This window comes from Montipora foliosa, chromosome 3, assembly GCF_036669935.1.
Source record: "Montipora foliosa isolate CH-2021 chromosome 3, ASM3666993v2, whole genome shotgun sequence".
In the NCBI taxonomy this organism is placed as follows: domain Eukaryota; kingdom Metazoa; phylum Cnidaria; class Anthozoa; order Scleractinia; family Acroporidae; genus Montipora; species Montipora foliosa.
The window spans coordinates 604,435-621,934 of record NC_090871.1 but is presented as its reverse complement, the minus strand read 5'-3'; the positions used below and the strand labels follow the sequence as shown (position 1 = coordinate 621,934).

The 17,500-nt window shown below is 40.0% G+C and overlaps 2 protein-coding genes across 4 annotated transcripts in view; both read left to right on the top strand.

Annotated features, from left to right (window-relative positions):
* The first annotated feature begins 3,232 nt into the window (after window positions 1-3,232).
* LOC137994364 (myocilin-like) lies at window positions 3,233-14,496 on the top strand. Of its 2 annotated transcripts, none has more exons than XM_068839940.1 (7): window positions 3,233-3,428; window positions 3,551-3,630; window positions 5,267-5,344; window positions 9,064-9,136; window positions 11,437-11,701; window positions 12,884-13,080; window positions 13,524-14,496. In XM_068839940.1, exons 2-7 carry the CDS (start codon window positions 3,583-3,585, stop codon window positions 13,775-13,777), a joined length of 915 nt encoding a protein of 304 aa, XP_068696041.1. In that variant the 5' UTR covers window positions 3,233-3,428; window positions 3,551-3,582; the 3' UTR covers window positions 13,778-14,496. The 2 variants fall into 2 exon arrangements, with proteins under 2 accessions (XP_068696041.1, XP_068696040.1); XM_068839939.1 differs by having other exon boundaries at window positions 3,241-3,428; window positions 12,884-13,134.
* Window positions 14,497-16,652: 2,156 nt separating this feature from the next.
* Window positions 16,653-17,500, top strand: part of LOC137994358 (myocilin-like) — a 17,696-nt gene continuing 16,848 nt past the window's right edge. For both annotated transcript variants that reach the window (XM_068839934.1, XM_068839933.1), the window contains exons 1-2: window positions 16,653-16,764; window positions 16,887-16,966. In XM_068839934.1, coding sequence (XP_068696035.1) covers window positions 16,919-16,966 — 48 coding nt within the window. In that variant the 5' untranslated portion in view covers window positions 16,653-16,764; window positions 16,887-16,918. The remainder of the gene's footprint in view (window positions 16,765-16,886; window positions 16,967-17,500) is intronic.

Sequence of the window (17,500 nt, the reverse complement as noted above, 5' to 3'; positions counted from 1 at the left end):
CCACGTCTTCAATTCTCAGGTCTGTGCGGTACATCGCTTCTGAGTTATTTGTCAAAGCGTTTCACGAAACTTTATAGAGTTTTATATGGAGACTCCAACGTGGTCCACCAATATGGCGACCCGTAATCAACAGAAAACATCTGGATTTCACTTTGCGATGAAGCGCTTATTTTCGCTCATGAGATAAAGTACATGTGTATGATGTACTTGAAAGGCTTAAACTGCTGAGATTCATAAGGATAGACATTTTTTTTTCAACCAATTGCTTTGTATCATGGTGCCACGCAAGGTGACAATTCGGAAATTCCAGATGCTGTATTTTCGAAATGAAAGACATCACGGAATTGGAAACTTTAAAAACTATTTATTTCTAGATCATCTTCAACCTCCTTTAGATACAAATTCAGAAGAACTTGCGATTTGACTTTAGAAATTTGATGACGTCACTGTGAAATCCATCTATTGTTTTCTTTCTTCTCTTGAGTGGGGTCCAGAAGGAGGTCCAGTTTGGGGGTCCACAATTTGTACCGTCCCTGCTCAAGACTTAGCAAAATCTCCCTTCAATTCTACGCACGAACCATCGTTTAATTACCCGCCGCAAGTATAATTGAACATCTCCCTTCCCCTCAGCAGCATTTCTACCATTTAGTAGGTAAACTAATTACTGCTGCATGCTCACAATGTCCTCAACACCTCTCTTTTTTTTTTGGCAGAGTGAGACAAGATGAGAGAAATGCCGGAAAACGCACTCTTTTTTTATTTTGGCAGAGTGAGACAACATGAGAGAAATGCCGGAAAACGCATGCTAGCATTTTTCGATGCCCTCTCCGTTGCAGTTATATCCGGCGACCGCTCGTTGTGTCGCCACCGTATCACTTTTTTGTTATGCTGCATGCGTTGAGAAAATATTGAAATTACCTGGACCGCATTGTAATTTAAATCAATAGTTTTCTTTTCCTCTTCTTAAATGTACACGCATGTGTTTCTTTTTTCTTTTATAACTGAAACTAGGCTCTCAGATATTTAATTTATATCACACTAGCCTCCCAGATTAGCGATTGCTATGCTCTCTGTTATTAATGTGTATCAGTTTTCTAATAAATCTGAACTTGAAGAAATCTTGGCTGACTGTTGTCTGGAGTTGTACTTCCGGCTTGGCATCGACTAAGCATCAGCGTAAATGGACATTCTGCAATGTTTACTTCCTCTGCACCTGTTTCTGTCGTCATTCCTTCTTATGGCCTTCTCATTTGAGTTCTTCGAAAGAACTGGAAAAAACCTTCAACTGAGGGAAGTATACAACAAACTTTTGGAAAGAGAGTTTGTAGAAGATCGGAAAGCAAAGTTAACGTTAGTAGTGCAATTATTAGTCGAAAAGAAAAGTGAAATTGGGAGGTCGATCTTGGATTTGACCACAGTCATGAGTTACTCGACGAGCTGCCTGTCGTTAGTCATACATCAGTGTAACGGGATGTTTAGCAGTTTTTACTTCCTCTGTGTCTGTTTCCACAGAGTTTTAATTCGTTTGAGGCCGGAGGCAGGACGTTTCGTCCTGTTGTTTACCATTTTACGTCGGATACTTTGACGCTATAATTTAAGATTCTTTGCCTTTTTTTCTTTCGTTTCTCTATTTTTCTATTTGGAATTGGGTATCTCAGGAATCCATGGTCACAACATGGTCACAACGCCTCATTTTGCTTACTAAACGGAATAATCGATCTGATGGCATTTCATTCACGCGATATGGTTAATTAGCTTTCTCTTTTTTCTCCAATCTCCAGAATGTAAACAGCATTTCTTGACTCCCAATGCTTTTGGAGTCTGCCTCACAACGGAAAATAAACATGTCCGCTACGTTCATTATAATCCGGTACCTTGAAAAGCTATCGAAAACCGGCCTGTTTCCATCTCCATTCCTTTATTTTTATCTCCTTGGAGTCCTTTTAGAGAGTTTATTCCTCATTGAACTTCCTCAGGGAAAGCGATTAACATGCAAACTTTTAAAAGCTCAGAGTTAATCAAAGATCGAAAAAATCATCATCATGCTCCTCATTTCATTTACTGGGGTTAACGTTTGACATCCGACTTCATGACAATATTGCGAGAATGCACCATTTCCGCAATTTCAGCCATCCTAGCAGTATAAATGGACAGGCTTCCAAAAGCTCAGTGGTAGAACAACTTGGCGCAACTAATAATCAAAAGGTTGTTAGTTTGACTCCTGCAAAAGAGAAATTAGACTTTGTCCGAGTCAACATCCAAAAGATCCCATTTCCTTTACTAGGGTAAACATTGCTCCTTCCCCAAAACTCTCAAATATAGGCGTAATATTTGCGCAGTCGTAATTATTTTGTGATGATTCCATTTTGTTCGCGTTGTACTACTTGTACAGTGTTGGCGCAGTAACCCGCTATTTGGGTTCAGAGAAAAGTCGCTGAAGTCAATGTGGAAAACGAAATTTTTTTCATCACTGTTGTATGCTCACGATGTCCTCAACACCTTAAAGTTGTTTCTTTTCTCTTTTTTTTTTTTATTTTTGCAGAGGAAGGGAGAGAAATGCCCTTAAACGCATTCTGCACTTGCATCATATATATTTTAAACTCGTTAGAGCTGTAGTTTCTCCGGTGGCCTCTCCGGCGTTGCAGTTACATCCGGGGAAAGGGCGCCATGTCGCCAATAATCACTTTCTGTTATGTTATGTTTCCTGCGTATGCGTAAAGAGAAAATTAAAATTGCCTGTGCACTGCAGAGTACAGGCTGCTTTGTATTGCTTGTAATTGCTGTTATTAATGTGCATCAGTTTTCTAATAAACCTGAACTTGTAGCCTGCGAATACACCCACCTCTCATCGCTAACCGCGGCCGCTTGGGCCGATCAGCGATGAGAGGCGGCTGATGATTCGTAGGCTACTGAACTTGAAGCAATCTTCGCTATGACCGAAGTATGGAGTTGCACTTCCGGCTTGCAGTCGGCCAAGCATCAGCGCAAATGCTAGAATATTCCGCAATTCCTACTTCCTCTGCAGCTGTTTTCTGATGCCATTACCGGCTTTTTGACCTTTTCGAGTCCTTCGAAAGCGTGTTTTTCCTCATTGAACCCCTTTAAAGGGGAGAACACGAACAAGTTTTGGAAAAAGGGTTTTTAAAAGACCGGACTGAAGTAAATTTCGTCAAAGAGAAAGTTGATTCAGAAACTGGCAGATCGATGTTGGCTTTGACCTTGGTCATGAGTTATACGATCTGCTTGGCCTTAGTCATGCATCAGTGCAACGGGATATTCTGCATGCAGTTTTCACTTCCTCTGCGTCTGTTGCTACCGCCATTCCTTTTAATCTTCTTTGAGTCGTTCGAAGGACTTTATTTCTCATTGAATCTCCTCAAGCAAAGAGCTCAACAAAAGTTTTAAACGTCCAGAGTTATAAAGGATCGGTAAGTGAATCTCAAATCGTGTTTTTTTTTTAATACGAAACCAGTTTTTTTTTCTAATTGATCTACTAGTACTAGATATATAAGTGTTTACTGTAGTGTTTGCCAACTCATTTTTCTTTTAGATTTGCTGCTATCAAGTTATTTAACCACCGAAATGTTTCTTTATCGTCATCTTGTTTGCCTTCTTCTCGCTTTCATGGATGTAAGTAATTCCAGGCTCTTGCCGCTGTAAAATGGATTTTCAACTTGTTGTTTAATGGTATTCTTGTCTGTAGCACTTAAGTTTTAGAGTTTCTTTGTGTGGCAAGAATTTCGCAGTTAGTCGACTGAATAAGAAAGGGTGTGCATTTATGGAGCACCCGAATATGATCGCAAGATCACTATGACATCATCCCCGTGCATGAAAAGTAGCTGCGTGCATCCAATATTTAATCCTAGCTGTCAGAAGACTGTACAGGGTGTTAAAAAGAAGGAAAAGAGAACTGAGGGACGACTATCTAAAACATACCTTGCCCTTGACCTTGAAGACTATCGCAGTTACGAACTCTGCTTTGGTAGAAACGCCAAAAGGAAAGCCTGAAAGTTTTAGGCCCACTTAATTATAAAGAGGATTCTTATTCGTTAAAGATTGTTGGATTTCTGAAAAAGGAGCAGAAAAGCTATGGGGTGCTTGATGATCGTTACGAGGAATTCTTAAATTCCTAAAAAGGAAATTAAAGATTTAGGGCCTGTTTATATGAGGCGAGCTAGCCCGATTAGGCGGGCTGGCCCGCTTGCCGAGATCTCGGCTACTGCCTACTTTCTTTTCGGTTCGTTTATATGAGAAGGCGGGCTGGCCCGCTTGCCGAGATCCCGGTCTGATTTCAAGATTGAAGATTTATTATTATTATGCACTATTTCAGAAAATAAATAATGGACATAACAATTAAAAGAAAGAAGGAAGCAGAGTAGTTATACTTGAGTGAGAAAAAGTGCGTAGTGGCCATAGTAGCAAATGCTTTCGAGATGGCTACTACCACATGTACAGGAAGATGACTCCTGCTGAGATCTCGGCCAGCCGGGCTGAAAAATTCTCATATAAACGGTCTAGCCCGGTTTGTCGGGATGAAAAATTCTCATGACGCGTGGGTTGCCTTGAAAACGTAGCCAGATTTGCATAATCACAGGATTATTTTTGCATCTTTCGTTTTAAAATGCCATTCCGTACTTGCTAGAGTTAAAATGAAGCTTCGTTTCGAACCAAAGCAAGAAAATTCATCAGTTACCCAATGCGTGACTTTGACGGTTACAAGGCACGTAAACAAATTTCTTAAATTCATCCGGGTAAATAGGGCTGGAATCGTCCATGTAAACACTTCAGTCATTTTACCGGGCCGGGAGCCCGTTTCTCGAAAGTCCCGAAAACCTTTCGGGTCCGAAAAGCCATTCGTGAAACTGCCAACCGCTTGTTTTGGAAAGCCGGTCTTTTAACATGTTTTCAAGGTAACAAAAAGAAAAATGACTACCAGGTTTGATGACTTAAATCCTCTCCGTTCTTGAGATTCAAAGGGAATTGTGACACCCGAAAATGGTCTGTAAAGTTTCGGGACTTTCAAGAAACGGGCCCCAGCCCGCCTAACCGGGCTGGCTCGCCTCATATAAACAGGCCCTGAAAAATCTTTCATGAAACCCCAAATTCAACGTAATAGTTGAAACGCGTAAGGTTGCTCTTTCCCCAAAATATGGCGACCTTGCTCATTTTATGGGGCGATAGACTTCTCTATGTCCAAATAACCGACCGCTTTAATAATTTCCATCTTTTTAATTTTTGATTCATATTTATTCCAATGTCTTTGCAGATTGATGCACTTGACAACGCCACAGTCAATTTGCGCACCAAGAGATCCTTGTCCACTCAAGACCTCGTTCTGGAACTGGCAAGTCTCAATACTTAATCTAATTAAACTTAATTAATGAGCATAGTGTCTCAAGACAGTATTAATATTCTTAATAATCTGATCAGAGTTAGTGCCAGAGTTAGTGTGGGGAGGGGAGAGCGTATCGAACGCATCCCTCCCCTCCTCCCCTCCGGCTAATAAAGTGAAGATAAAAAAGATGAAAAAGGAGGAGATTGATCATCGGACTTACCTAGAAAAGAAGCCTGCGCTTAAATAGTCGGTTTAATTAACTGACGTGAAAAGCAGTGAGAAGGTAAACTACACTTCCAGCCTCCCTTTCATTCAAAGGCCGTATATAAACTTAAAAGCACGACTTTAAAATCATGTTCCTCTCGACGGCGATGATCAAGAATTAAATTGTCTTTTCACGCTTAATATTTCAGTATTATGGAGACACCAGAATAATCGAATAAACGCTACCTTTTTTAACGTTCTCTGTCGTATTTATGCAGGATACATGTAGTGAGGTATCGCTCTGGGCTTATCAGTTTCAATTCTTCTAAACCTAACGCATACGTCACCGTGGAGGTTACTGTGCGTAGGGGAAAACGGCTCGAAAGTGCGGTGAATTCGTAGCGACTATACGCTCTTTTGAATTTTTTTTTTTTTTTGTGGTTTTCTACCTCGATAATACCAAAGAAACGGCGGTTACAAGAATGGTCTACGAGACCATTTTAACGCTAACAGAAGTCCATAATCCAGTGTCGATCCCTTTCATTTGGCCTTGCCCCTCAAGTTTACGGTATTATGGAGTTTAAGGCCCTGGCCAAACGAAAGCGAGAGTTGATGAGAGTTGAAACTCACGATAGCTCTTAAGAGTCGATGAAAGTGAAGGAAAGTTGGCCAAACGAGAGCGAGAGTTGACGAGAGTTTGTCGAGAGTTTCACGCTCAAACAAAAGAGAGAGCCTGGGAATCGAAACACCCTGGAAAAACTTTTCCGACGTAAATATGGCGGCGACCAGCCAGCCGGTATTTTCAGCCGTGGTGTTGTCCTTGGTTCTCGAATCCGACACCATACTTTTTTCCTTTTTTTATCCGAGCCCGCTGGAAAAAAACAGTAACTGCTGACCCCAAAACACGAGACAAAACTCTCACGAAACATTTGAGCAGGTTTAAATTCGATGACACTTCTCGAGGGTTGATGAGAGTAGCCCAGAGTGGATGAGAGTTCCTGGCCAAAAGAAAGCGAGAGTTTCAACTCTCGTCAACTCTCGCTTTCGTTTGGCCAGGGCTTAAGAAACTACGACTACTACGGCGACGAAAACGCCACTTCAAACTATAAGTTTGAGCTATCCTATCTATTTCACGATGATTCCATCTTGTTTACGTTGTGCAATATGTGAAGAGTACCCTACAACCGGATAGGAAGTAAAGGAGGAAATGGAAAAATTCACGGTTAAGCCTCATTTACACTGGCAAGTTGCCGACTGTACAAACTAGCAAGTATTCCTTGAAAACAGGGGCACCCAACGTTAATTTTCGGAAAATATCTGTTCGGAAGACGATTTGAGATCTAGAATTTTCGGAACTTTTGTTGTAAAATTTCTTGCTTGCCTGCCTCTCCTAGGATTTTCGAACATCTGAAAAATGGTATAATTGCCCATTTTTAACGGATTTTTACCCTAAAAAGGTCACCTAGAATTTTCGGTAGCCTTTTTTCTGGCTAAAATTTTCGAAAAGGTAAGTTGATCGCTATAATTTTCGGATCACTAGACTTTCAGCTAAGGAATCCAAACAGATAACATTTTTTTAGGGGATAAAAATATGCCTATATCTACCGTTTAAATACTAAAATGCGTTTAAGAATGGTATGTTTAAGTGGTTTTGAACTATATTCTAGTTGGGTGCCCCTGTGACAAGTTTTTCCTTGACAAGTTTTCCTTGGTAGTGTAAATGAAAAATATGACAAGTTTTCCTTGACAAGTGCAATTGACAAGTAATGTCCTTGTCACATTTTCCTTGTTTTCCGTCTACATGAGCAAATTTCTGACTTGACAATTTTTCCTTGTCAAGGAAAAGCTAGCACCCCAGATTTTCCTTCAGAAGGAAAATTTGTCCACTATTTCCCATCTACACGAGCAATTTTTCCTTGCCGAGGCAAACTTGTCAAGGAAAAATTGCTCGTGTAAATGGGGCTTTAAGCCCTGTTCAAACGGTCATGATAGTTGATGATAGTTGATGATAGTTTCAACTATCATTCACTATCATTGACTATCATGTTTGCGATCAAACGGTCCATGATAGTTCATGATAGTTGACGAAATCGCGCAATGTGCTGGCGTAGCTAACTGGTACCTAGTCTCCTACCGCGCGCGATTGTAAACAAATATGGCGGGGATTTGAATTTCGTGACGAAAATGGCTGTGTATCAGTCGAGAAGAGCAGCTATTGCCAGTTCTTTCTTCGCTTTTCCAGTTACATCCCGATTGTGGTAGTCATCGCAAAAAATGTTCCACAAACATGGCCGTGCCTCGTACACATCTATTAGGTTGCATATCAAACTACTACTCCACTTCTCGTTGTCTGGTTTTTTAGCTTTTTTAGCTTTTCTCACTTTCTCGCTTTCAGCGTCACTGTCGTCCGAATATTCGTCCAAATTATTGTTTTGTTGTTCCTCACAGGACGATGGCAAACTTGCGGTAGCCATATTGCATTGAGCCCGCCTTGGTTACCCCCGCTGACCGAAAAACTATCATGCACTATCATCCGCTCGGTCAAACGGAAAAAACTATCATGAACTATCATGTCGAATTTGAACATGTCCAAACTGCATGATAGTTGATGATAGTTGATGATAGTGAATGATAGTTCGTGTTCAAACGTGCGTGATAGTTGAAACTATCATCAACTATCATCAACTATAATGACCGTTTGAACGGGCCTTTACAGTAGTTTGTCTACGTTGTCGTCAAAACCTCAAAAATTGGTAATTTCAAGTTGTTGTTTTGACGAGTACGGGAGAGAAATGTATAGAAATGCGTGCCGCACGTGCAGCACGATCACTTTTTTCTCTTTTAACCAATAGTATTACTGCCATTTGGCGTTATTGTTGCCGTAGCCGCCGTCGTTCTTAACCCCTGGCCAAACTATCGAACAATGTTTGATCCAACATGCAATAAGCTTAAAAAACTAAAAGATCTCAAAATAGGACAGGACATGAACGTGTGATTCAAAGGGCCTCTGCTGGCACGACTTCTTAACCACGGTGTATGCAGAAGCATACGAAAGGTCAAGAAAAAGATAGTTTCAAATGATGCGTTTCTATCTGATGTTTGTCATCGCTGTTTGTGTGTTATTTCTGACCAAACTCAGAGATGGCCAAAGAAAAAAAGGGTTTACTTTATTTTCCCATCCCCTGACATGACACGTGGTTTGAAATTGCTTCAATGCCACCAGAACAGTTTTCAGCTCGATCGCTTTAATTTTGTTATCGAAAAGCTCAAAAGTCCTCAAGAGGTACAAATGCAAGAAAAGAATCCGACAAAGATGATGTACATTTTACGGTTTTTCTTGGATCTATGGCTGTGATAAACCAATCAATCAACTCAGCGCGTCGATGCTTGTGCGAAATTATTTTTTTAAGCCTTAGTTACAGACTGCTGCGGTGTTTTTTATTATCATTTTAGAGAAAGAAATAACTATTGAAGAGAGCATAATAATGTTGGTCATTAATTTGTCCTGTTCTTTACTTTGTTAGATGCACAGGATGATTATTGATAAGAAGCATGACTTGACCAAAGCAGACAACAGTGTTGGCATTCTCCAGAGAGGTTTGTTTTCCCTTCTACAGGCACTTGAAAGAATTTTTTTTTCCGTCAAGATTTTGATGAATGCAACATAGCATGTACTTTGTTCCAAGAAATTACTTTTTGACTATGCGGGGTGCGCAGTGTGGAAAACGCGGAGTGTGTGGAAAACGTTGAGTGTGTGGAGAATGCGGAGTGTGTTGAAAATGAGTAAAAAGAGTATTAATTGTTTACTGTTGAACGGTTTAGTGACAGAAATATTCTAAAAAAATGCACAATTCCTATCGAGAAAATCTTGATGTTGTCTGTTTAATGTTACTTTTGAATACGAAGCCTTGATTGATTAATTGATTGATTGATTGATTGATTGATTGATTGATAGATTGAGTGATCGATTGATTGATTTAGTGGGCTTCTGTTATCATCTGTAATCAACGTTTGATATAAAAACAAAAGAACAATACTCATTGTGACGGGCGGTCTCTTTTTAATCAAAGAATTATACGGTGCAAATAGCCGTTTATCAATTCTGTGGCATTAGCAACAGTATTGCAATCCCTCAATTGATAGGATAGGAATTGTGAAATTTTTAATAATATCACTGTCAATAAATCGTTAAACAGTAAACATTTAATGCCCTTTGCACTCATTTTCCACATACTACGCATTTCCACACACTCCTCGTTTTCCACACTCCGCATTCTCCACATACTCAACGCTTTCCACACACTCCGCGTTTTCCACACTCCGCATTCCGCACCCATATAGTCCATCCAACCTTTCCGATATGTTCTTAGTCACTTAACTGTTCTGAAAGTAAATACGTTTTGCGTCGCCATCTTGCTGGGGTCACTTTCGAGCTTAATTGACGCTAAAGCGCCATATAGAGAGCGGCGTTTTAGATTTAAGAAAAAACGGAAATTATGTGAAAAAATTTGAAAATGGTTTTTACAACATGACGGCCACATTGCTTTCCTGTCGCTCTGAACTCTTGAGCTACAGTCACAAGGTGTTGCCTACAAGATGGCCGCTGCGATTTTGTTTTGTTTTACTTCAAACAATGATGCTTAATCTAGTCTTTTTTGAGATCAATGAATAGTTCAAGTTAATTAATAGTCAGCGTCAGGAGGTCATCTCTTGTCAAGTTGAACGTAAAAAGTGGGCATTCGCTACTTGCACAATCCCATAACACACCTCTATGACCCCCCAAAACGTTTGCATAACCATTGTTTGCAATTTCTCCTGGGACATGAAAATGTCCCAAGAGAAGTCGAAAACAATCATTATGCCTATGCAGATTTTTTGGGGGGTAAAAGAGGTGTATTATGGGATTTGTGCACGTAGTGAATACAGAAAAGTTCTTCAGAGGGTTTGAGATGTCAGTTGTTAACGTGAATCAAATCCGCGAATCTGATTGGTCAATTTTCAAAATTAAAGTAGAAACACATAAGAAATGGATGTCGAGATCTCCAAAACTCTGAATATTACGAAATTTCTGAAAGCACCGGACGAGACATTTTTAGCGCCGCAAGGCGCTCTGTTAGCACAGAAGGCGTAAGCTACCTAGGGGGCTCTGGGGGCATTCCCCCATTCTCCCACTTGTGAGGTGATGAATGTGACCGCAAATTACGATGTAGGGAAGAAAAATTCTTGTACGTGACTCTTTTTAACACCAGACGTTTAATTGACAACTTTTATCTTGTCGCCGGAATACATACAGTACAAGTTAAAATGAAATCAGTCATTGTCCCATTCAAAAAATAACTTGGGAGGTGACAACCGAATTGTATTGTAATCTAAAACAGGTAGGTTTTGTTCAAGCAAATAACTTATTATCTTAAATTTCCTAGGGTCATGATACGCCGACTCTCTATAAGCCGGACACCTCTCTAAGACTGACAGCTGAGGCCGGTCCCGATGGTGTCTGTCTTAGAGAGAGTTGACTGTAATGATAAAAAATAAAATAAACCCCTCAAATATTGGCATCAAAGTACCGGACATGGAATAGGAAACCTCCAGCCTCAAACGAAAACCCTGGAATACATTTCATAAAGAAAACTGGAAAGGACAACATAGCCAATTGTTAGCTTTCCTTGTTTTTTACAACTCAGATGATACCTAGGGAGTTCTTAACACAAAAAGAACATGCTTTGAGAATGAGATTAATATGCATTAAAACTCAGAATTGTTGCGGTTACATAGGTTTACCAATACTTCGTATAAAAGTGAAGACAATATTCCTGACTGACGAAAACTACTTTACTTTTTAGTGGGGCCATGATCTAATTTAACGTTTTTCTTTTTCTTTCCTTGCTTTCCTGCAGACAGTTGCACCAACATCAAGTCCGTTGGTAAACCTGTGGCCCACAACACAAGGGATAGTTATGGAGCATGGATGAAAGATCCACTAGGAATCATGGGAACTGAGACTATATTTGTCATGCCGGGTTATCATGACAAAAGGGAACTTGAAGAATATAAAAACATGGACAAGTTTAAAGAAGGATTGGTGCGTAAGAAGTACACACTGCCTTATGACTGGGATGGAACAGGTGCTGTCGTATATGGACAATATCTCTACTACAACAGGTAAACAACTAGATTGGCCCCTTTGTTTCAGTAACTGTACCTTTGCTTTAATTTTTTTCTCTTATTCCAATATTAACTGAGCCTGTTATCTTTTAAAACTGAATGTTATCCTTGTCTACAAAGTAAACAATTTAAACTCATAAAACAAAATTAAGTGGTGCAGAAAAAAACACACTCACGCCAATTATCTTTTTCCAACTTGTTTCGTTTTGGCTATCCACATGATACTCGTAGTGTCCTTTGAATACATGTGAGAGGTGAGCCGACGAGCAAAAGTCTTATAATTAAATCAGCTGAATTGTAAAATGGTAAATCTTTTAATCTTTCTCTAAATATTTTGAAAAAAAAAAAGAGAAAACGTGGAAAAAGTTTCCTAACCTATTTCAATTTGAAATGGGGCCTGTGATCACCAGTTGAAAGGCACTGAACTCGTAATTTATGTCGTTGGGTTATTCTCACAAGTCTCTTCCGAGAGGAGAGACTTGTGAGGTAAGGATTCGAGCATTATCTCTTCGTTGTCGGCACATATATAGAGGCGGCTATCAGCTCGCATGAATAGAGCTTAAAAAGGGTGAAGATGGCATAAAAACGCTCAAGATATAAGAATGTGGTTAAAAGTGATGGTATTGTTGTTTAGAGAAATGAATTTAAACATTTTTCTTGAAAAAGGCGTGTGGCCGTAATATATATCTGAACACGTGTTTTACTAATCTCGTACCCAGATCTCCCACGGTCATACGGAAGGGAGATATGGTAAAGTTCGATTTCGAGCATGCTCAGAGCCAGCGAGGCCCGAAATACGGGCTTTTCTATCACTGCGCATGTTCGTACTCTCTGTTGTGATTTTGGGTGATTTTGCGGAATAAACATGGATTTCAAGAGTATTCTTGAAGAGATTCTTTTGGGTAGAGGACAAGGAAACCTTAAACTCAAGCCGAAACAGAAAGAAGAGCTACAGGCGATTGTTTTTCAACGGTCCAGATTGTTTAACTGTCGGAGCAACTGAAGATGACGGATGTACCGTCGAAACATGTCTGGAAAATTAAAGAAAGTTGTTATGTTTATACGACTATCTATATTGTTGCTGCTATCTAGACCAATTAGCTCTTTCTCTTCACACAAACAATGGTGTTTTTTTTAATAGTATCGGAATCCGCCTAATACCTCCCTTTAATATTTCAGAGAAAGCTCCAGCCAAATTGTGAAGTACAATCTGCGCTCAGAGCGAATAGAGGCTCAGATAAGCGTGGCTTATTGCGCACCGAGAAGTTACCAGTACCAGTGGGGTGGATACAGTGGAATGGACCTGGCAGTGGATGAGCAGGGATTGTGGGTGTTATGTGGATATACCGGCTACAGCGCTAAATCATTGATTGTCGGTAAAATCAATATAGTGACAAACAAAATTACCCTCTCTTATTACCCTAACACAGGTAAACCGTCCTTTTTTATGAAACCAATATTGTGCGAATGCGCAAAAAGTGGCGAATTTAACATATAACATGTTTTTCTACCAGTTAGCTTTACGTTTCTACAAGTTATTTTCTGGGTTCGATGAGAAACGTGGGTTACTAAAGTAATTACCTAAAAGCACATGTGTCAAGAATCAGCCATTTCTTTGGGATTTTTGCACTATTTTTCGCAAACAAATCACCACAGGTTTTAGCCTGCTTGAATTTAAGTGGATTTTTCCATATTATTGTATCTCAACAAGGCCCTAAAACGATCCAACGAGGTGTTACAGTGCACTCTCGGAAGTGAATTGGTGACACAGTATAGTTATGGAGAAATTTTAATAATACTCTTTTTCTTGTATTTTTAGAACCTATCACTTCGATGGGGAATGCTTTTGTTGCTTGTGGAGTTATATACACCATTGACAGTTACAGCTCCCGATTCACAACAATTAACTTTGCGTACGACACGAAGACCGGAAGAGAGTGGAACCCCCACATAAAGTTCATCAATTATTATGGCGCCAACTCCATGGTGGATTACAATCCAAGGGAGAAAGTGCTGTACGGTTGGGATAACCAACGCCAAGTCACTTATCCCCTTACTTTTGAGGAACATTAAAGAGCATCAAATGATCGATCTGTTGATGATGGGAAAGATGCTGTGCTACTGAAACTATAGACTCTAGATCGTTTCTTGGTTTTATTGCCAAAATATTGTAGTATTGTGATTGTCCCCTTACTTCAGTGTTACTTTTGAGGAACAGTCGGCTTACTTCTATCGAGTGGGGTCCAGTGGGAGGTCCAGTTTGGGGGTCCACGTTTTGTACCGTCCCTGCTCAAGACCTAGCAAAATCTCCCTTCAATTCCATGCATGAACCGTCGTTTAATTACCGCAAGCATAAATGAACATCTCCCTTCCCCTCGGCAGCATTTCTACCATTTAGGTAAACTAATTACTGCTGCATGCTCACAATGTCCTCAACACCTCCGTTGAAAATGATAATTTTACTTCGTTTTTCTTTTTTTGGCAGACAACATGAGAGAAATGTCGTAAAACCCATGCAAGAATTTTTCGGTGACCTCTCCGTTGCAGTTATATCCGGCGACCGCTCGTTGTGTCGCCACCGTATCACTTTTTTGTTATGCTGCATGCGTTGAGAAAATAGTGAAATTACCTGGACCGCATTGTAATTTAAATCATTATTTTTCTTTTCCTCTTCTTTTTTTCTTTTATAAACTAGGCTCTCAGATATGTAATTAATATCACTCTAGCCTCCCAGATTAGCGATTGCTATGCTCTCTGTTATTAATGGGTATCAGTTTTCTAATAAATCTGAACTTGAAGAAATCTTGACTATGACTGTTGTATGGAGTTGTAATTCCGGCTTGGCGTCGACTAAGCATCAGCGTAAATGGACATTCTGCAATTTTTACTTCCTCTGCACCTGTTTCTGCCGCCATTCCTTCTTATGACCTTCTCATTTGAGCCGTTCGAAAGACAAAAAACCCTCAACTGAGGGAAGTATACAACAAACTTTTGGAAAGAGAGTTTATAGAAGATCGGAAAGCAAAGTTAACGTTAGTTGCAATTATTCGTCGAAAAGAAAAGTGAAATTGGGAGGTCGATCTTGGTTTTGACCACAGTCATGAGTTACTCGACGAGCTGCCTGTCGTTAGTCATACATCAGTGTAACGGGATGTTTTGCAGTTTTTACTTCCTCTGTGTCTGTTTCCACAGAGTTTTCGTTTGAGGCCGGAGACAGGACGTTTCGTCCTGTTGTTTACCATTTTACGTCGGATACTTTGACGCTAGAAATTTAAGATTATTTGCCTTTTTTTTTCGTTTCTCTGTTTTTCTTTTTGGACTTGGGTACATGTATCTCAGGAAGCCATGGTCACACCACGGTCACAACGCCTCATTTTGCTTGACTAAACGGAATAATCGATCTGATGGCACTGATTTCATTTACGCGATAAGTTAATTAGCTTTCCTTTCTTTTTCTCCAATCACCAGAATGTAAACAGCATTTCTTGACTCCCAATGCTTTTGGAGTCGGCCTCACAACGGAAGCTATCGAAAACCGGCCTGTTTCCATCTACATTCCTTTATTTTTATCTCCTTGGAGTCCTTTTAGAGAGGTTATTTCTGAACTTTCTCGGGGAAAGCGATTAACAAACTTTTGAAAGCTCAGAGTTAATCAAAGATCGAAAAAATCATCATCATGCTCTTCATTTCATTTACCGGCGTTAACGTTTGACATCCGACTTCATGACAATATTGCGCGAATGCACCATTTCCGCAACTTCAGTCATCCTAGCAGTATAAATGGACAGGCTTCCAAAAGCTCAGTGGTAGAACGTCTTGGCGCAACTAATAATCAAAAGGTTGTTAGTTTGACTCCTGCAAAAGAGAAATTAGACTTTGTCCGAGTCAACATCCAAAAGATCCCATTTCCTTTACTAGGGTAAACATTGCTCCTTCCCGACAACTCTCAAATATAGGCGTAATATTTGCGCAGTCGTAATTATTTTGTGATGATTCCATTTCGTTTGCGTTGTACTACTTGTACAGTGTTGGCGCAGTAACCCGCTATTTGGGTTCAGAGAAAAGTCGCTGAAGTCAATGTGGAAAACGAAATTTTTTTCATCACTGTTGTATGCTCACGATGTCCTCAACACCTTAAAGTTGTTTCTTTTCTCTTTATTTTTTTTTTTTCCGGGGGAATGGAGAGAAATGCCCTTAAACGCATTCTGCACTTGCATCATATATTTTTTAAACTCGTTAGAGCTGTAGTTTCTCCGGTGGCCTTTCCGGCGTTGCAGTTACATCCGGGGAAAGGGCGCCATGTCGCCAATAATCACTTTGTGTTATGTTATGTTTCCTGCGTATGCGTAAAGAGAAAATTGAAATTGCCTGTGCACTGCAGAGTACAGGCTGCTTTGTATTGCTTGTAATTGCTGTTATTAATGTGCATCAGTTTTCTAATAAACCTGAACTTGTAGCCTGCGAATACACCCGCCTCTCATCGCTAACCGCGGCCGCTTGGGCCGATCAGCGATGAGAGGCGGCTGATGATTCGTAGGCTACTGAACTTGAAGCAATCTTCGCTATGACCGAAGTATGGAGTTGCACTTCCGGCTTGCAGTCGGCCAAGCATCAGCGCAAATGCTAGAATATTCCGCAATTCCTACTTCCTCTGCAGCTGTTTTCTGATGCCATTACCGGCTTTTTGACCTTTTCGAGTCCTTCGAAAGCGTGTTTTTCCTCACTGAACCCCTTTAAAGGGGAAAACACGAACAAGTTTTGGAAAAAGGGTTTTTAAAAGACCGGACTGAAGTAAATTTCGTCAAAGAAAAAGTTGATTCAGAAACTGGCAGATCGATGTTGGCTTTGACCTTGGTCATGAGTTATACGATCTGCTTGGCCTTAGTCATGCATCAGTGCAAAGGGATATTCTGCATGCAGTTTTCACTTCCTCTGCGTCTGTTGCTACCGCCATTCCTTTTAATCTTCTTTGAGTCGTTCGAAGGACTTTATTTCTCATTGAATCTCCTCAAGCAAAGAGCTCAACAAAAGTTTTAAACGTCCAGAGTTATAAAGGATCGGTAAGTGAATCTCAAATCGTGTTTTTTTTTTAATACGAAACCAGTTTTTTTTTCTAATTGATCTACTAGTACTAGATATATAAGTGTTTACTGTAGTGTTTGCCAACTCATTTTTCTTTCAGATTTGCTGCTATCAAGTTATTTAACCACCGAAATGTTTCTTTATCGTCATCTTGTTTGCCTTCTTCTTGCTTTCATGGCTGTAAGTAATTCCAGGCTCTTGCCGCTGTAAAATGGATTTTCAACTTGTTGTTTAATGGTATTCTTGTCTGTGGCACTTAAGTTTTAGAGTTTCTTTGTGTGGCGAGAATTTCGCAGTTAGTCGACTGAATAAGAAAGGGTGTGCATTTATGGAGCACCCGAATATGATCGCAAGATCACTATGACATCATCCCCGTGCATGAAAAGTAGCTGCATGCATCCAATATTTAATCCTAGCTGTCAGAAGACAGTACAGGGTGTTAAAAAGAAGGAAAAGAGAACTGAGGGACGACTATCTAAAACATACCTTGCCCTTGACCTTGAAGACTATCGCAGTTACGAACTCTGCTTTGGTAGAAACGCCAAAAGGAAAGCCTGAAAGTTTTAGGCCCACTTAATTATAAAGAGGATTCTTATTCGTTAAAGATTGTTGGATTTCTGAAAAAGGAGCAGAAAAGCTATAGGGTGCTTGATGATCGTTACGAGGGATTTTTAAATTCCTAAAAAAGAAATTAAAGATTTAGGGCCTGTTTAT